The sequence below is a fragment of the Tauraco erythrolophus genome, chromosome 1, assembly GCF_009769465.1.
Source record: "Tauraco erythrolophus isolate bTauEry1 chromosome 1, bTauEry1.pri, whole genome shotgun sequence".
Lineage (NCBI taxonomy): Eukaryota > Metazoa > Chordata > Aves > Musophagiformes > Musophagidae > Tauraco > Tauraco erythrolophus.
Genome location: NC_141465.1, coordinates 30074294 through 30094683, shown reverse-complemented (window position 1 = coordinate 30094683; position 20390 = coordinate 30074294). Strand labels below are relative to the sequence as shown.

Genomic DNA, 20390 nt, shown 5'->3' with positions numbered 1-20390 from the left:
AAAGCTTCGTATTTATTCCATGAGAAGTTTTAAAATGGGAAATTAATTTAAAATTAAGAGTGGCTTTGAAGATATCAGGCTCTTCTTCTTAGTTATTACAAAGGTTATTGGGGATTAGCCTTGTGATTGTGAAATTTCCTATGTGCAGGAACTTTAATTCTTGTGATACTGATTTTTAAAGGATTGAAACTGTTATCGTTTTTTGCCTTTAAAATACATCAAAACCAACTTTCTATCAAATCTGATTTAAATAGGTGCATGTTCATTGTGTACTCAAAAGCGTATAGAAGTTGTTTTAGGAAAGACTAAAATGTACCTTATTTAAACAAAAGTCAATTCCAAGTTGTAAAATGGTTGTAATATTTCTGTGGTAATTCGTGTGGTCTAATTTTCATTAAAAAGCAAACAAATCACAGTTGTTCAGACTCAAACTGGCTATGGAGAAACTGCCTTTTGGTGTTTTTTTTTGTTTTATTTTTTTCTTTTTTCTATAATGACAGAAAGTGACACTTTCTATACTTCTATTATGTATGTAGAAAATTGCGAAGGAGTTTTGACAAACAGCTGAAACAGTAGACAGTATGCTTGGCTGGATACGTTTCCTCAATTTACATAGATTTTTTTTTTTTTATGAATGCTAAAACTAGATGAAAAAGTTGTTTTAACTTAAGTTATATTAAATGCCTAGATTTATTATTTTGACTCTTTAAGTATGTCGCATTGACTTGGTTTTGATCTGACTCCTATCAATGAATCTGTGATTCCATGTTCCCATATTGGTGTTACCTGGATAAGAGCAACATAGCCAAGTTACATTCAGTACGTACATCCTGGGTTTCTCGGAAGCGTGGATGACTGAGCATGCCCTCCCTCCCATGTTGCCTTTCCATAGGTTGTCCAGTGAACGGGCAGCAGCCAGCCCTTCCGAAAGTTCAGCAATTATAACTGCATTTATGGAGTGTCTGCGCTTTGCCATACTACAGAAAACAGAGGAAGAAGATGACCAAAGAAAAATTCATCAAATGCTTATATATGACCAGGTATTTATTAGAAAAACTTCATATCATTGCGTGTGCATTTAGTAATTTAGAGCTAAAGAAAAATGTAAATATTTGTGAGGATTAAGTTCTCGGTTGAAAGTTTCACTAGCTTTTACGGAAAAAGTAATATTACTGAATTTAGTCAATTTTTTCCTTCCTATAAAGTAGTCCCTTTTACTGTACAGTTTAAATGATATTAAAAAAAAAAGCATCCCACTGCAAATTTTTATTAAATGCTCAAGCAAGAGTAATTCTGCTGCTTTCTGAATTGCTTCTGGAGTGCTTTTCAAAATTATAGAATTTCCTGGTGTTATAAAGAGTAAAACGATCATTTGGTTGGATCACTCTTCAATATTTTTTTTTTGTCTTTATAGCTAATTCCTCTTACCGATGCTGTGCTTAAGGAGCCCAGGTTACAAAATGGACCGTTATTTTATCAAATAGCAGAAACACTGAGCTCCTGGGAAGCTAAAGCAGAACTCTCCAATGATGATGGCACAGATGAAGTTTTCCAGAAACTGTTGTCAAATTTTTGGGACCATCTTTTAAAAATGTGTGTAGTTCACGTTGATACGTTGAATGCTGATGAGAAATCCTTGTTTGCCATATCTGCTATGCTAGAAATTCTTCAGAATCCAAAGAGTGCTACAAAACCAAACAACAGAAAATCTCTACATATCAGATTTATAGAAGAAGATGAATCTGAGAGGATCACAGAGAATGGAAAGCTCACAGAAGTGAGAAATAGTGACTCTGAAATACAGGCTGACTTGCAGCATAGTTCACTTCTAAGAAAAGAACCTTTAGAGAATTTAGTCTGCAACCTTGGTGAACTGAGTATTGTGTATGTCAATGAACAGAAGTCAGAACAGCATTTGAAATTTCTCTCTGCCCTGCTCAACTCTTTTTCTTCAAACAGAGTTTTTCAAGTACTTTTAGACCAGGGAAATGATGCAAGCTCTGCTCAAGCTGAATCCCAGAATGAAATAAAAGCTTATTATGAGAGTCCATCTGTACAGTTTCTGTATATGAATTTAATAACTTGGCTGAAAGAAGACTGGAGGAAAGACACTCATTTTCTGGTTGATATTTTGTACAGTGTGCTTAATTGTTGCAACAGTAACAATGAAAGGAAAATAATTCTTGATGATTTAACAAAGGTACGACTTGCATATTTTGTTCCTGTTTTTTTATCACAGTGACTACTCTTTTTGTGGGCTGTGGTTGGTTCATCACTTTATTCTTGGGCTGTGGAACAGAAGATATGCTATGAATTTGGTTAAGTTCAGCATAAGGAAGGTAGATTTAGCAAATGTTGACGTTATAGTGTTAGGGTGAAAGGTTATGACATATGTCCCTTCCTATATGGTACAAATAATCTACAAAAAAATAAAGTAACATGAGAAATTCTCTGGTTTTACTTACTTTGTTATGCAGTGTGCTTTTGTACTATTCATCAGTGGCCTTTCTCTTAAATGCAGCCCCTTATTGATCTGTGTTGTAGAAAAAGACTTGAAAGCCAGAAATAATACAATCAATAACTTTGTTACTGAATTTAGCAACTTTTACTCATCCGCTGCAGAAAATAAAGTTGTAAAACAAACAATTGAAGTGGTATTAAATGCTTCCTATTCAGCAAAGAATTTGCTAAATATTGTGGAAATTTGTTTTTCTTTTCAGATGGATCTGAAATGGATTATTTTTCTGCAGATAATTCAAAAGGTACCTCTAAAGACTTCTTTGTTCTTGTTTTGCGTAGTTTTGAATATTTCTGTGGTGTTAGCTTTGAGTTACATGTATTAGAATGACTTTCTTTTTTAAAGTAGTGATGACGTTTATAGTTTGAAAATGTTGTAGTAATAGTTTCAGCGTTGTTTGTTTTAACTGCGTTTAAATCTGGGGACAGTCTTAGAAATGGAATGATGATATGGAAACAAAAGCATCTTTATCCCTTCTATTTTGGGTCAATTTGCTCTTTGAGCCAAGGGGATTCCTGCTTTGTTTCTGGTCATGCTATCTAAGCTAGAAAGAATGGACTTGAGTATTAGACCAATAATTTAAATGATTATTTTTATCATCACCCTTACATTGTGCTTACAAGGCAAAGAGAGTATAACATTTTTTCACACATGATATTGAGAGACTGACATGTAAGCGATTGCCTGGGGTGAAATACCAAGTGTAATACAAATTTTTGAACAAGAGCTCATGAGACTTTATTTGCAATCCAGTGCATTGACCATAGTATCTTTCCCCACAGATACTGTGTGTTTTAGGAATCCTCCATTTTTATTATTTTGTAACTTAAAATGGCTTATCACTAAAATAATGTTTTTCTAATTTGTGACCTTCCATTTCTTTTTAGAGAAATTCAGATGCTATAAATAGTTTTTTATGTTGTAAATAGATTTTATTTCAGCCAACCTGGTAATCTGACTCCAATGTAGACATTCCCTGGGCTCTATAGCTGGAGAACAAGGAAAAAGAAGAGCTTTCAGAAGGTGACTTGTTTCACCCTAAAGTAGAGATCTGACCTAGCTACAAGCAGCTGTCTCTGACCGAAAAGGAAGTTAGGGGGATTGTGGCAAATGTAGACGCCTAGAGACTTACTGTTTGTGACAGATGATATAAGATTATTATGTCAAACCTGCAGGAATCATGCTTAGTTAGTAATAAAAATTAATACCCTCAAAAGATTATTAGAATTATTTTCTTGTGATTCAGGCATGCTCAAGCACAACAAAACTTTCCTTAGTCTCTGACTGGCTGAAAGGAGATACACTTGGAGAAAGGCTTGTAATGCTGGCAGATGATCTGTGTCACCTGGGTTTAAAACCTATAGCACCTACATCAGAATCATCCTCTTCAGAAAGGTGGACTCTCCTGAGCTTAGTCTTGTCGCAACACATTAAAAATGGTAAGCATATTGATTCCTTGGAGTTTGTGAAGGGTAAATACCGCGCTTGTGCTTTGTACAAGGTTGAAAGGAATTTGAGATCTTCCAGAATACTTAATTTGTAACATCGTGTCTTTCTTCTGTGGTATTTTTTTTTAATTATTTTTGGTGTTTTTGTTTGGTGTGGGTTTTTTTTTTCACCTGAGTCAATTAACCATATCCAGTTTAATTGTGTGAACACTAACTTGCTGCAGCAACATTGCAATTCTTTTGGTCTGCATTGCTAAACAAAAGTCAGTGTTTAAAGAACACATTCAGATTTGTGAGTGTGGAAAGCCTAAGTTTGATTTATTAGCTGATGTGCTGCAAAATAATACTGATTTTTAAACTATACCATCTGAAATTTACCCTCAAAACTAGAATATCAAAAATCAGTGGTTATGGACCCATGTGTGCATTGGTAATGCCTTGTTACGGGACCTGTGAATTGCTTTGAGTGGTTTTCAGTTAGATTCACATATTTTAAAAACTGTGTGTGTGCACTTACACTGTATATGTAATCTGTTTTTTATTAATAACATCCTATTTCATTTCTTCCTTGCATTTTGTGGTATCTGTGATGTAGACTTCTATTGGAGTTCAACTTTCTTGATGTTTTCCATGTAACCTTTTCATTTGTGTCTTGTTAAACTCTGCATTTGTTTTGATCCCTGAGGTAACATACTTCAGTTTATCTGGTGCTTTCAAGTTTCAGAGGTGCGAACTGCAAGTTGATTGCAGTGGATGTTCATAGATAGTGCATCCTGAAAGCCTTGTAAGATTTCTGTTACTGAAACTTTTGATGTAGAGGAGCATCAGGAAAATCTGTTCCCTCTCTTCAGAGAAGGTTCAACAAGCTTGCTTGCTTGTGAGTCAGTGGTGTCCTAGGGCCAACTGTCCAGTGACTTTACTTTTTGGCTTTAGAGTTAGAGGTATTGCTGAGCCTTTTTTGTGCTGGGTGCTGTGTGACCTGTTTTTAATGCATGTTGGATGAAGTCTAAGAGACCTCCAGGAGCTGTGGTGGTTCTTGACTTAGTGATTTAGGCCAAAGTAGAGTATGTGGACTTTCAGAAAGACTCTTTATGACATTTCTCATCTAAGTTTCTCAAGGGAACTGTCATGGAGTAAATGGAAGGGCCTTTCCTAGATCAGTAACCTATCAGGTGATGGGAATTAAAGGGAAAAAGGGATAAATACTAAAAGGATGATTGTTTCTGATAAGTTATTCAGAGTAATCAAAACTGAAACTTCAGGGAGCTGTAACAGTGTTTTGTGATACTGAGTGATTAACTGATGTAAGAACAAATGAAATTCAAAAGCAATAAATATCATGGGAAGAACCCATCTGTAACTGCATCTATTCAATGGGGTAGGCTCTGAGCTGTTAAAACTCAGAGAAGAGATCTTCGGTCATTGTGAGGGTTCCCTGTAAGTGCTGGGTTGGTGCTCAGCAATAAAAAAGGAATACTGGTTATTAGGAGCTGTTGTGAAAAAACCAGAGGACAAGTGAAAATGGTTATGGCATTGGTGTGTCAGTATCGTGAATACTGCCTGTAGTTTTGGTTACTGCAATATTCTTGTTCACCTCTGTGCTTTTGGAAAGATGTGTGATAGAATTAGAATATGTCCAAAGAAAGATGGCAAGGGCAGTTAGGCTAATGCAGCGGCTTCTGCTTCTAGAGACAATAAAACAGACTAGAATTTTTAAGTTTGCAATGAAAGTGACTGGGGATGGGACTGTGGTAAAGAGCCATAAAATCGTCATTTGTATGGAAAAAGCAAATAGGAAGAAACTTTTCATTTTTATTTTTTTTTTAAACGAAAGAGCCTGAGATTTCGTTACAGATGCTTAGATAGCGGGCTTGAGGAAAGAGAAAAGTATACTTCTTCAAAGTATACTTCTTCATCCAGTTAATAATTAAGTAACGGAATTCATTGTCGCAGGATGCTGTGGAGTTTGAGGATAAATGAGATTACTACTTTGATCCAGTGAGAAAGAGACTAAGCATATTCATGGAAGTTTGGTCTGATTGGGTGAGTTATATGCAATGGTCCAGATGTAGTCTCTGGCTTACAATTGATTACTAGAAGCTAGGAAAGCATAAAGGGGAAGGGATCACTCTGCACTTGCTCTATTTTATATACCTTTTGTCTAAGCTGCTTCAGCTGGTTTAGAGAAAGGACATTTAGCAATGTGACTGTGGAATAAGAGAGTTTAGGTATAAATTAGACTAAAAACTACTTTGCACTTTATTTTGCATTCTAAATTAGTAAATAAAAACCAAATCGGTACATATTAAGATGATGCCTTTGAATGATCATGTTTATCAAATAAAGCATGCTGTCTTTTTCTCTCCCAATAGAATCTCTGATTGGTGAAACTTTTGTTGAAAGGATTATTGATAAACTTCAAGCAGCTCTGTCTAAAGCTAAGGATCTTTCTGAAGCTGGAAATACTGAACCATCGGTATCTTTCATCTGCGATGTAGCCTCAAGCTTTTTCAGCTCAGTTAAAGGATGTTTGCTGATGCCATCCTCAGAAGACTTGCTGCTTACCATCTTCCAATTGTGTGCTCAGAGGCAGGATGCTACGCACTTAACAGGTAAGTTCGAAGAACAACTTCAACCAAACTTTTTTGTAGTTGACGATTACATCTAAATTCTTCTTTTTCATGAAATAGATTCAAGTATATAATAGAATATTGAGTTCAGACATTGAGCACTTGCTGGTGTTACTGACATGAAAATTTGTGCTTTAATTTACAAGGCCAGTAGTTAGTACTAAACATCAAGTCCTGTACAGCTTTACAAGGATTTTAAACTTTTTTTATGTTAGTATCCCTGTGCTTCAGGGATATTCCACACTTTCTGGAGTGTTACATAAATTATTTAAGGTCTGTGAAGTATAAAGAATGAGCTTTTTTAATTTTTTATTCTGCAGTGGAAGGATCCTATGAAAAAATGTGTGATTACTTCATTAAAGATGCATATACTTACTCTGAAACTCTTTGTATTGGTCAAGTTGCTCTGACAAATTGTGACCCATTTCCCTCTCCACCAGCATCTCATTTTCAGACTGAGATCCTGATTTATATTCTTTGAATGCAGAATTTGAGTGTGATAAATTGGTACATTTAGACTTTTACTGACATAGATATGAAGGAGAAATGTTGCAGTGCTGTTGTAGAAGTGAAGTAGGACAACATTAACCTGCAAACTACTGCTGCTTTGCAAATGAGTATTGATGTTGTGAACGTTCAGCATTTCCATATTTTAAAAAGGTCTGCGGTTTTGAAGACTTTATGGATATATTGTAGTAGGCAACAGGAGCATCACTTATTCTCAGATAAAGTATTACCTGTGTTCCAGAGTTAAAGCTGCTCTACGACAAGAAACCTGTATACATGCCCTTGATAGTTATTGTGTGTAACCACACAGAATAGAGAATTCTTTTCCTGTTCTAGGGCCTTTAGACATGTGATTGTTGCTGTATGCTGTAGGCTGTGATTTGAGTTTTCCTTTTTGTGGTGGTTTTGCTTGTCTGTTGTGTGTGGTTTTTTTTTTTTCCCCCTACAATAGATTTGCTTGTATGTAAATTAAAACACACTTGGATGTCTGGTGTAAATTCACTTGTGCGTCAACTTCGGAGCGTGCACAGACAGAGTACCTTTTTGCGTAAATCTGCACTCTGGGTCAAGAATCAAATTCAGTCTTCCTCGTTGGATGTTAAAAGGTAATTGTGATGTACATCTCAGTTTCATGATATGTTGTTCTCCAAAACAAAGATCAGTGCTATAGTGTTCTTTATTTGGTTGGTAACTGTTACTGAGAGTTTTTTCAGCCAGTCAGCGGCAAGAACTATGGCAGAACATAGCTTAAAACATTGGTCTAGCGTGTAGATAGCATTGCTACAATGTATATAACACTGCGTCAAGGTAAAATAAAGCGACTTGCTCTTACCGAATAGTGCCAAACTCGTATGCACTGTTTTCTCCTTTTCTCAGCCTGCAGGTTTTGATCTCTGCAGTTAGTGATTTGTTGTCTAAGCTTACAGAAGCAGACGGACAGTCTGGATATCTCGTGGGAGCTTATGTTGAGGAAGTCACGCCAGACAAAACTGAGTGGGGGAAATTGCGCGGGTCTCTGCCCACTGAGGTATGGAAATGATAATGGACTTGCATGTGGTAGTCAATCTTAATTCAAGTCTCTGACCTCTAAGGTGATAAGCATTCTTTATTTTGACATGGCACTGCAGTTATGAGTACACATATGTCAGTGCAGAGGTGCTTTTCAACCTCTGTCCATGACAGAGGACAAAATGTGTATGTGTCCCCATCCGGCACTACTATAGAAAACAAAAATCTATGAAATTACCCTTTTCTGCATGGAACACCAGCAACTTACTTTACAATTCAGGAATTTTGTCTGACAGAATATACATTGTGAAGGTGTTCTTACCTTTAAGTTAATTCTGTAAGATTCATTTTGTGAAAGACACCAATATCAGCAGAGGAACATGATATGCTGACTATCAACAAAACACTGCCATATATAGAGTGGAAGGTGGGGAAGGACATAAATTTCCTGTCCAACAACCCATCTTCAGTAACCTTAGTATTTCTTGTAAAATATATAGAGTTCTAAAGATAGATATTTACTTCTGAGGCAGCAATGTGGTTTCGAGTTACTGGTGTGCATTTATTTTTTTTTTTAATATGGTAAGTGGGTCATCCTCACCATTGTGCTTTTGGTGTTAATTTGTATCTTTCATGGTTATTTTTCAGTAATTCTGGGCTTTCAAAGTTAAACAGATCATAGCTCTTCTATGCATTATTAAAATGTCAATTATTTGTTCATACTCTTTTTATGCATGTATTGCAGTGGATGCACAAACCTCTTTTGGAAGGAAGGCTTAGTATGAATTGTGAACCTTTGGGATCATGTGTCAAGTTGGGCGGCACAACTAAACTTCCAGGCCATCTGTGTACTTCAGCCTTATTAAGTAAAATGGTGCTAGTTGTATTGGAAAATGGTATTGTCTGTGGAGATGATGATTCTGAAAGAAAAAAAAAAGATGATATAAGTAAGTTAAAATGGTTAAACTTATAGGAATTTCATTTTATAGTAGTTGTAAATTAACCTGAATTGATAATTATAAATGAATAGTTTAAGTTTGGCATATAGATATAAGAAATCACCCTTTTGCTGTATTTTTTTTTCTTCAGTTCTTTAAAAGTGTAAGTATGCTGCACAAGTATAGTGTTTATATTTCTAGGACCTTTTGTGGTTATATACACGCTATCTCAACAGAACTTTGCATTTGGAGAAGTTTGAATTTACGATGAACTTCAAAGTTGTTCATTGCCAAAACACATGGTGCATTGCTATGAGTGGGCAATAAAAACTGTATCCATACTATCAAATAAAAGCCCTGAGTGTTTAGATATTTCGAGGCAGCATTTTTTCTTAATTCCACCAGGTGGAGTCTTGTTTCTCTTTATCTATATAATTCTAAGATTAGAGCCTGCATTATCAAATTGACAATTTTACTTCCAAAAGTCTCACCATGATGAGAAGGGTAACTTTCCAATGGAGGTCTTTGTAAGCTAATGAAGAAACCATATTCGAACTATTAGCATCAAATTTGTTTGGGTTTTTATGGGCTTAGATCTTGATTGCCTTGTCTGCAAGAAATATATATATTTGAAAAGGAAAAAAAAAAAAAAAGTAAATAGGGAGGAGTTAGTTCTTGTCATGCTTGATTTGCTTTAGAATTTCCTAAACATCTAGAATAGATTATTGTAACTTTTTCTTCTCTTGTATTTTACGATTCAATGACAAATATCCAGTTCATGCTTTGAAGCACCTGAAATTGTGTGTAAATACAATCTTTTAAATACACTAAAAACATACTTAAAAAAACACACCAAACCCCAACAAAACCCTGACCTGAAACTTCTTGCTTATGGACTGAATATATGCAGCAGTTGTTTGTAAACAACTATTTTTGTTGTTTTCTTAGTTGCAGAACTGTTGTACTCATTACAATGGATTGAAGAACTGGAGAATCCTCCTTATCTGCTTCTGGAATATCTTCATATGTTAGAAGAAATGCACATCACATATGAGAAGTTCAGTACACTTAGTAATACAACTAGCCTTCAGCAAACAATATTTACTAGGTATGTAAGAACAAGTAAAACAACCCTTAACCCTGTCTTCATATTTTGCATTGTATAGAGCACTAAGTGCCACCATATTTCCTTATGTATGTTGATTCAGACTTCATCCAAATGTCTTTGTTGCGAGCTGTGCACCTGTGTATATTAACCAGGGTCTTTCTTCTTTGAAGATCGGAGGAACACGGAAGACTTTGGTCCTTAACCATGGCTAAAGTGATTCGTGCGGAAAACACTGTGTCCCGTGAGATGAAGCAACTTTTTAAGACAACTGAAGGGTACCTTAAGACTGCTGCCTATAAACTTCTATTTTGTTGCAAATGTTGATAATGTTAAATGATACTGATTCTGATGAATGACAACTGAAAGCTTAAAATTTGGTCATGTGTATGTATATGGTATGTAAAAGTGAGACTTGATTCAGCATGTGAGAATAGTTATGTCATAGGATGTTAGATCATAATGAACCCATTGACGTTTTGTTTACTAGTTAAATTTTTGTGTTTGTTTCGTTCTTGATGTTTTGTTTGTACAAATAGGTTTCTGCCATTAACAGAGGGCAGATTGCATACACTTCAGTGTCTGTCACCTTTTTTAATTGAAGAAGAAAAGAAAGAACTTGTCCTCCACTGTGTGGCCAAACTTATGACATGCACACAGACAAAGCTTTCCAGCATTGATGGTGAGTATGTTCGTACCTCAGTCCGCTTCATTAACATTCAAGAAGATAATTTTGTAATAATGTTTCCTTTTAGATAAAAAGTGTTAACTATAATAATACCAGTTTTCCTACAAAGAAATGTCTTCTCAGTTTTCATATTTCTTCTAGGCTGTTTGGCGTAGTAGTTTTCTGCCTTGTTAAGGAAATACAAGCCATACTGCCTGTTACAAAATTTAGAACTAAAGGATTTCGGCTGGTACTGTTAAAAGCATTTTGATGTTGTTGTACTTCTTGTTTGATCTATCTGATTTAAGCACATCTGTAAACATCAAAGTTTTCAATTAATCATTTAGGCTTTACATAACATGCAAAAATATTATGGTTGTCAAGTGGTAGTGTCATGATTGTCTTCCGATGCTTTAGGGAGAACTCTTTCACAGTTTATGTATGATTTTTGAGTAGTTCTTCCAGTGCTTGGGATATAGTATGCTGACTCAGAACTACTTACATACACTTTCAGCAGCTTTTGAAAAATTACTTACAGGTGATTTAGATTTATTATAATATTGCTTTGAATATCATTTAGAAAACATTTTTATTTTCACAAGCTTGTTGCTTTTCAAGAAAATTCTTTGGATATGCTCACACACAGTCCTCGTATTACTTCGAATTAGATGTTGTTTGAAAGAAAGAACTGTTTTCTCGGTACTGCTTTTGTGCTTTCTTGCACGTAGTCTTATTGATCAGTCTGTATAAAAACTTGGAAGTTGATTTTTGCATTTTTTAACAGGACTGAGCTTACTTAAAATGAAAAAAAAATCTTTGGTGACTTTAAACTGTGGACGTCTGTTCCTTAGCAGTGTCCTCAGGTTTTCAGATGAGTTCTTCAAATGGATGTCCTCAAAGTGTGAAAATTTTCAGTGTTAGTGTCATGCAGCAATTGAAAGAAATCTTGAATCTTTCTATTGTGGTGGTTTCCCTAACCCTTACTCTTTGGACTTAGCTAAGCCTTCCTGGTTTTCTGAGTGAGCTGGTGAACTGACCAAATATGGCTGTGAAGCTTTAAAAAAAGTGGCAAAATAATCCTTGCTCCCCCCTGCTGTGGAGTGCTCTTGTTTGTAATGCTGGTCTGCATTTTCCTTTCTTCTGCTTCTCGTTTTCCTAGGGATTCCTGAGCAGACAGTATATACCCAAATTTTCCCATTGAGTGTGACGTAGGTTGTAGGCTCACCATTCAAGTCTTAATTTTTTTCTCAGATCAAGAAAGTGGTGGTAAAGTTCTTAAGCAGCAGTACAATGATTTTTAAATGAAGTGGTTTTTTTGTTTGTTTGATTTTGCTATGCATATATGGTACTTTAATTAACTCAGTTCTTCGTCGTCATGCTTGTAAGAAATGTTCTTGTTCTACAAGAAATCTAGATACATCCAGTTTTCCTTAAAAATGGAAAACTACTAATGCAACAGTAGTATTTCACTCTGAAAGTAAAAATTGACGCAATTACAATAATACTGGAATTCACAACTTGCAGTTACATTTATTCAATTATCTGTCCAAATTATTGCTTAGAATACTACCGTTTTAGTAGCACAAACAGATTTAAATCTTAGCAGGTATTTTTCTTTTTTGTTAATTGTATAAGCCAACAATTATTCCTAAAGGAGTTTGTTTGGTTTGAGGGTGGTTTTTTTGTTTGGTTTTGAGTTGTTTGTTTGTTGCATGTTTTTTTTTTTAAGTTTGGATTGGATATAGTATTTTTGATTTAACAATGGCGTCTCTGGATTAAGTGTTCAAAATGAAAACTTAGGTATAATCCAAACTCTTTTATGATATTAATGTCAAGTTCAAATAAAACGATCCAATCAGTTGATACACATTCTAATGTTTGTTTTGTCTTGATAATTAAGACCTATTGAGTATAATATTTTTACTGTGTTATAGGAGCATTTGGGTGTCTTTCCATTTTGAACTCCTGCTTGAATGATAGAACTACAAGCGTTGATTGCGATCATCTACTACCTGGAATACTAAAAATCATAATATCTTGGAAAAACGATAATGAGGACAGCTTTCTCTTTAGCTGGTGAGTGCAACTTTGAGATAATTTGACTTTTTTTAAATTTCTAAAACAAGGGTTTAAAAATACAGAGTGGTTATTAACTCAGTCAAAATCAACAAAATGAATTTGTAATTTGTAACCGCCATCCACTGCTTTAATATTACTTTTTTAAGCCTTTGTAGAATTGCATCCCTCCATTTAATATACCTGCCTTTAAGTATCTAATAACTCAGACTGAAGAAAATTACTTGTGTGATTGAAGGCAGAGAAACTATAAGCTTTTTTAATGTAGCTGTTTTCAAAAGCATTTGGAACTGATCAAATGTTGTAGGTGTTGCTGGATATTCAGTTCCAAATTCTGATTGTTTATTTAGGTTGCAGAAAGAAAACTCGGATACTGCACTTAGGTCTGTTTTTTAAAATTCTGGACCTGAAAATGTAACTTGGAAAGCTTCCAGTGAGGAGTGAAAATATACTGGGTTTCATTTGTCTCGAGTACAGTGAGGAAAATCCAGGCAACAAAGTCTCGAAATAACGTACGCTGTTTGGACACTTCAGGGCTTATATTTTGTTTTTAAAATTAATGACTTAAATGATTATTTTTCTTGTATTGATTTGCTAAAACTGCTAAATTTTGTAGCTTATGTAAGTATATTACTTGAGCAAATATGTACATTGTACAGTTTATCTTTGAAAGACAGAATCTTAAAAGCGCATAGGGCAGAGCCTGGTGCAAGACTAATTTGTTCTAAGAGGAGGAGCGAAGGTAAGAATATAAATACTCGTGTCTGCAACATGAAGATATGTAAGCTTTAGTTGTATTTTTGTTACAGCAATCTGAAAGAAACAAGTGCTCACTTGCTTGGTTTCAACATCGAGATGATCCGTTACCTTCCCTTGTTGCTGAAGTATTCCACAGCTCCCTTGGCCGATAGCGAATGGGACTTTATCATGTGCTCCATGCTGGCTTGGTTAGAGGTAACGTGAAAGAGCCTCTTACTAACCATTGTATTGCAGTTTCTAATAGGATCCTCCTGATGCCCTCTGAACCTGCCGGACTGATGCAGGGGTGGGGAGGGGGCTAAAAAAATAGGCTATGAAATAACTAAATTCTTATAGTCTCACTAGGCTGTCTGACTAGGCTGTCTGATTGACGTTTCATCCTAAATCTTTGAAAGCTGTATGTTAAAAGTTCATGTATCTGTTCACAAAGTGGGAAGCTGGGTGTCAAGATGAGACAGTAAAACATTGTAGAAGCTATGCCACATAGCAGTTAAATTTGAACAAAGGTGCATGAGGATTGCCAAGAGGAATGGAAATCAGAGCGCTCCTCATAGCTCTTACTTAGAGTTTAGAACACCATAATCTTAACAGGTCTAACTTTGTTTAGACTAATACATGTGTTGACTTTCTAGTACTTTAGGGTAATGATCAATATTAATAGCTGGGTACTCAGCAGTTCGAAGAGAACTTATTTTTAAAAGCACCTCAATCGAAATACGGAACTAAGAAAATAAACTTTGCCTACTGCATGAGTGCTAATGTTTCATCTCCAGCTTTGCATTTACCTTTTTAGATTATTCTCTGGATAAAGCAGGCACTTAGTTATCTCAGCTTAACAAATATTTGACACAATGTTTAAAAAAAATTGCACAAAATCCTTTTTTCATTGAACTTTGACAAAGGTCATGTTGGTTTAAAAACACAAGCTTTTAAGCAATACTGTATCTTCTGTTTCTCTTTATATATGGACATGAAATTACCTCTCCCTGGAAATAATATGGTGTTAGTAATGGCTTTGGTAATTGAAGAATAATTTTAAATGTGTCTTCTGTAGGTCTCTGTTGAAAAAATAATATCCCTTTAAGTCTAACATGACATATGAAAATTAAGTGAATGAAAAGCAGTATCTGCATTTCAGTATATATGTGATCACATGAAACATCAGAATTATATTCTAATGCTGTTAGAAAACAGGTCAGAGTGAGCAGCTGACTTCTTTATTAATCATATAAAAATACAGAATTTCTCACACTTTAGTGCGCTCTTTTTTTAAATATAGTTATGGCACCTTCTGTCACTACACAATTACAAGGGCAGGCTGGAAACTTTCGTGTGGTCGGTCTTGGTCTCAGGATTATTCTTCCTACCTATGCTGTATGTCCCTCAAAACTATTTTTTTTTAATTAAGAAAAAAAAAACTAACAGCAAACTTGTATGAAAAACTTCTTGCATAGATTAAGTACTTGACGATATTTTTAATATTTAATTATATTCATTTTTTGGGGAAACTGGTGAGAATAAAAATAAAAAGGAGCTGTGTTGAGGGAGAAGAAACACTCTCCTGATGGCCTTTTCAATAATTTCCAGTTTAAAATAGTGTATTGCCAATTTCCTTCTGCAATTTGGAAATACAAGCATGATATTGATACGGCTTTTTTGTTTGGGAGAGAAAACTGAGAGCACTTCACATACCAATTTTGGCCCAATTGGCTGCACAAGTGCTCCAGATAAGCTACAGCTGCATACATTTCTATTTGAATACACTTGGTGGCAGTTTCTTTCTGTCATTATAAAGAAGGTCATACAAGGGAAGCAATCCAGGATTCTAAATGTTGATGACAATTGGAAATAATTTTGAGCAAGTCTTACTAAAATACGCTTTCTTCTTTTTTTCCCCAAAGCATTTTAAAATGGTATGTGCAGTTGAGTCTTCTTTGATATTACACTTTCTGGTATAGACAAGGAATGTGATACATGTTTTAAAGCAAGTTTATAGTTAAGAAGTTAAGAAATCTTCCTTTTTTTTCTCCTCCTAGACAACAAGTGAAAACCGTTCACTTTATCATGTCCCGCTTGTGCAAATTTTTGCTTGTGTCAGTTGTGACTTGGCATCTGCCCTTAGCGCTTACTTTGAAGCTGCAGCTCCTGAAACTACTGAAAACCTTCCTGTGAACTTGATCAGTGAATGGAAGGAATTCTTTTCTGAAGGAATTCACAATTTGCTGTTACCTTTGTTGGTGAAAGTCACAGGCAAGTATGTGGCAAGGAGGCTAATAGTGGTACCTGTCAGGCTATTCTGAAATAGAACTTGATGGGCTGTATTTTTTAATTTATAGGAATATTATGTCAACATAGCTTATAAAATCTCACTTTTTTAAAACACTTATATGCTAATTAGTAAAGTAATTGCAGTTAACATTGTGACTTTTACTATTAGATGGATTCTGATAAGCAGAGTCTGAGTTGTTTCTAGTAATGCTTGCTTACGATATCATCCATGCATTCTGTGTCACAGCTTGTCTTTCTCTGTTTTAAATAGGAGAAACCAAAAATGCATCTGTAGGCTCCTTTCAGAACTCAGTATTAACATCTTTGGGTGAAGCTCTAACATACATCTCGAAGGACCAGTTGTTAAACCATAAATTGCCGGCAAAGTTTGTTGCAGGCCAGAAGACAAATCTTCCAGATAAACTCCAGACTCTACTCAATACGTTGTCTCCATTGTTGCTTTTCTGGGCAAGACCTGTACAGATTTCTGTCTACCATATGTTGTATAAGTAAGAATCAACAAATTTCTCACCTCCTTCCCCTTGCACCCACCCCCCTTTTGTGTTTTTTAAATGTGCTGTAGAACATGCACTTATAGATGTTTCTCCCGTGTCCCATCATGGGAGAAAATCCTTAACTGGGCAATTTGTGTTCTGCATTGGAGAACATTATATAAAGATATGAATGCCAAATTTAGTTGTAAAAGTAAACTAAATATATACTGAGAAATTTTACTGCAGTGCATGAAGATACAGTTTTATTTTCTGTACTATAGTTACATAGATAACAGCATCATAACTGTAAAGCTATTTATCTTTAGCCCCTATTTTAACATTCAGAGAATCCTAAAATGTAAACAGAAATATTCCAGGTTTGATCTGGGTCTGACAGTAGCATTAACTAGTATGACCTTTTTATTTTCACTTGTTCAGATAAGAAAATGAAGAAAGTGAATTAAAATGTGTGGTGTTGTTGTGAATGTTTTGGATATCTCCAAGAGCAAAAGAAAGAATACAGAATTTGAAAAATAATGTGTGCGTTTGACTGCTCAAAAGGCAGATTGTGAGGCAGACGGCTTAAGCATAAGAATTTACCATTATCTTTCACTTATACTGAGGCATAAAGTTGCAATAGCTTTATTCTAGGACAGAGAAGTTTATTTTAGCATGTCTCAGGAAGTGTAAAAGGTCTGGAGCAGAGCTACATGCTCGTTGGCCGTCATTCAAGAACCAACTTTGTAATGGTGACATGTCTCTTAAAGATTCTGTGTTGTTATTAAGGATTAATTCCATTCTTTTATTGCTTATCATTAATGTTGACATTGAGAAGCAAAGAACTATGCATCACATATATTAGAACAGTAAAAGTTAAATCTGATTTCCTTTCCATGTTTCTATAGATTAATGCCTGAATTGCCTAAATTTGATGACGAAGATCTCAAATCTTATGGTGATGAAGAGGAGGAATTGGCATTGTGTGTATTTTTTTCTCATTTTTACAACTGTTTTCCGTATTTTCAAAATGTATTATAAGAGTTTAGATTTGCAGCAGAGTAGTTGTCTGTCAGGAGATGTTTTTTTAAAAAAAAGACATGGCTATGACAATAGGGTCATAAATACTGAAAATACTCAATATAATCGGTTAAGTCTGCCTTTGTGCTAAAACTGGAAACAGTATTTGCAATTGCTTTCTAAGTACAGTTACTAGAGTAAGTGCAATATATATGATCTATATTGTAAAATCTTGACAGATTTTTACTGGACTGCTGTATTCAGAATGTGTCCAGCTGCACAAGTAACTTCAGTTTCTTGAACCTCCAAAATTGACCTGAGTGTTTTGTACAGCTTGAATCTGATAAAGTAACAGTTTGAAGAGGAAATACAGTAACTGATTTAAAAAAAAACAAAACAAACATAAATTCAGATTTTATTTTTTTTACCTCAGCCCAGTGGTTAATACTTTTTTTTGTTACTATGGAGCTGCAAAAGGCTTTTTAATCCAATGCCAAAGCTCAAACCCAACACATTCAGTGGTTAGGAGATCTGTTGTTCAGTTGCTCCTTTGTTGGTGTGACTTGACAAAGAAGGAAAGCAAAGTAAGTGTCGGTGATGTAGGTTGAATCAGCTCAGCTATAGACAGTTTTCAGATTAAGTGATCAGCATTCAGTTTATATTTGTCTTGCAAGAGGTAAAAACATCAACTATCCCTTTTGGGGGGAAAAAAAAATAAAAATCTTAAAATCTAGCACTAATGTGTGAATCTGGAAGTAAATTTTCCTGTAATAAAAGATCTCTTATATTCTACATACCTGGCTTTACTATGTGAGTTTATTATGCCAGATAACATTTTTCCATAGATCACCTCCAGCGGCTCTTATGTCTGTCCTGGCCACTCAAGAACTCTTGCTAGAAAACATCCTGGAATGTATTCCAGTTGGAGAATTTGCAGTTATTCAGCCCCTGAGCGATGAGTTCTGCCTTGTTCTAGGATATCTTCTCACTTGGAAGTTAATATTAGCTTTCTTCAAAGCAGCTTCTTCTCAGGTATATGTTCAGAGTCTTTTCCTTTTAACTGAATTTCTTAACTTGCTTATTTGGTTTGAATCTTGAAGTTTCATCCAGCCTTATTATTCTTTTAATTATGTATCTTCCTACTTCTTGTTTTTGTGGAATTAGTGGAATTCTGACAGCATCAATAGACTTGGATTTCTGCACTGCAGTAGTTGAGAGTGGTAATATTAGAGTAATAAAGAATTAAGATTCATTAATAGATGATTCCTTCTGGCATTTTCAAACAAGCTTACTACATTTTATGATTTTTCTAGTCATTCAAAATGGTGCAGAGAACTAAATCACTCTTCTAAACACGTGTTCTGAATCAGTCTTGCTTTTCTTACCTACAGGAACGTACTTGTGTTATTCACAGAGTAAGTTAAAAGGGTTCAATCTAATCTGTATTTTGTGTGTTTTGTTTTTATGTTTTTTAACACTATCAGCTGCGAGTTCTCTACTCACAATACCTTAGAAGAACTAAAAGCTTGAATAAACTGCTTTTTCACTTGTTCAGGCTTATGCCTGAAAACCCTGTCTTTTCTGGGCCAACTTCAGAAGCTCCAAATAAGGATACAAAAACCTTCTTTACTGAAGAGCTTCATTTAGATGTCAAAGGTTAGTAAAAAATGTATTTGTGCGAGTTTTGATATTGTTGAAGTTTAAATATGCTTTTCTGCTTAAAAATACATATTTAGAAAATCTTATCTATAAAATAGATACGTACAAATACATACGTATGTTTAAAAATCTTTGGCTAACACTCCCCATTCGAAGCTTAACCAAAGTTGAAATTTTTATCAGAAAAATTGAGGGGGGGAGGGGAAAACCAAGACAGGAAATGCTTAGATTATTCCCTTAGGGCAGAAATAACACATTGCTACTATTTGAATCCTGAATATATGCAAAGATTCCAAAATACTAAAAATATGTGATCTATTCTGAGACTTCTCCATTGCTTCTAGACGTTTTTGTAATGCTAAATGGATTTTCTGCATTTTTTCCTTTAATACATAAATAAAACCAAATTAAAAATATATTTTAATATATTTTTTAAACGTTTGAGAAATTAAATTGCGTTGTTTTCATCATGCTGTTCAGAAGACCCAGTTAATCAACCATGATGAGAGAAGATATGCTTTTTTTAGCTGAGAAACGTGAAAAAGAGAATTACTTTTGAAAGTTACTTCATTGAAATTGTTATTTTATGTACCTCTCTAGATGTAAGCAAAGATAATGAGTTTTCATTTCTTAATTTTTTTGCTTTAACGTACGTTGAAGAACAATTTATCTGGATGACAGTAAGAAAGAATTACTAATGTGACGTCTGAAGAGAACGATTTCCTTTATCTCTTTATGCACTTCTGTAGGACACCTCAAACGTGCTCCAAACATCTTATTGTTTGTTCACTCCAAAGTGAGCGTTTTGTCATTTCTAGATATAACATTATTCTTGATTTCTGGTAGTCTGCCTAGAGTTTATCTCGAAATTAGAAGATGAATTCCCAGTTGCGAAGTGTTAGTCTAATACATAATTTCTGTATGTGGTGTGGAGGAACCAACATTTGTGACTAACGTGTTAGAGTACTTCAACATCCTTTCGTTCTCTCCCAGGGACAGGAGGCCTGTCGTCCCAGATCCCGCACTTGGCCTGCTCTGTGTACCACATAACACTGAAAGACTTGCCAGCCATGGTCAGGCTTTGGTGGAATAGCTGTGAGAAACGTGTCTTCAATGTGGTAGATAAATTTACAAGCAAATACGTCAGCAGCGTGCTGTCTTCACAGGAAATATCTTCTGTTCAGACCAGCACGCAGTTATTTAACGGCATGACGGTTAGTAAGACTTTTCATCCTTTTTTTGATTAGTTTTTGCAAACTTTTTAAGAAATACTGCTTCTCAGAACCAGACTGTATT

General features: G+C 35.0%; 1 protein-coding gene across 3 annotated transcripts in view; it reads left to right on the top strand.

The window, feature by feature from the left end:
* The window catches only part of LTN1 (listerin E3 ubiquitin protein ligase 1), a 30779-nt gene that overhangs the window by 7346 nt on the left and 3043 nt on the right, over positions 1-20390 (top strand). For 2 of the 3 annotated variants that reach the window (XM_086617577.1, XM_086617562.1), the window contains exons 9-27: positions 893-1040; positions 1415-2200; positions 2721-2762; positions 3765-3957; positions 6339-6578; positions 7555-7708; positions 7980-8130; positions 8857-9058; positions 9998-10157; positions 10328-10432; positions 10694-10836; positions 12756-12897; positions 13707-13851; positions 15693-15906; positions 16196-16433; positions 17324-17398; positions 18281-18467; positions 18920-19091; positions 20088-20308. In XM_086617577.1, the coding sequence (XP_086473703.1) occupies positions 893-1040; positions 1415-2200; positions 2721-2762; positions 3765-3957; positions 6339-6578; positions 7555-7708; positions 7980-8130; positions 8857-9058; positions 9998-10157; positions 10328-10432; positions 10694-10836; positions 12756-12897; positions 13707-13851; positions 15693-15906; positions 16196-16433; positions 17324-17398; positions 18281-18467; positions 18920-19091; positions 20088-20308 (3718 nt within the window). The remainder of the gene's footprint in view (positions 1-892; positions 1041-1414; positions 2201-2720; positions 2763-3764; positions 3958-6338; positions 6579-7554; positions 7709-7979; positions 8131-8856; positions 9059-9997; positions 10158-10327; positions 10433-10693; positions 10837-12755; positions 12898-13706; positions 13852-15692; positions 15907-16195; positions 16434-17323; positions 17399-18280; positions 18468-18919; positions 19092-20087; positions 20309-20390) is intronic. The other variant, XM_086617570.1, reaches the window with a different exon arrangement.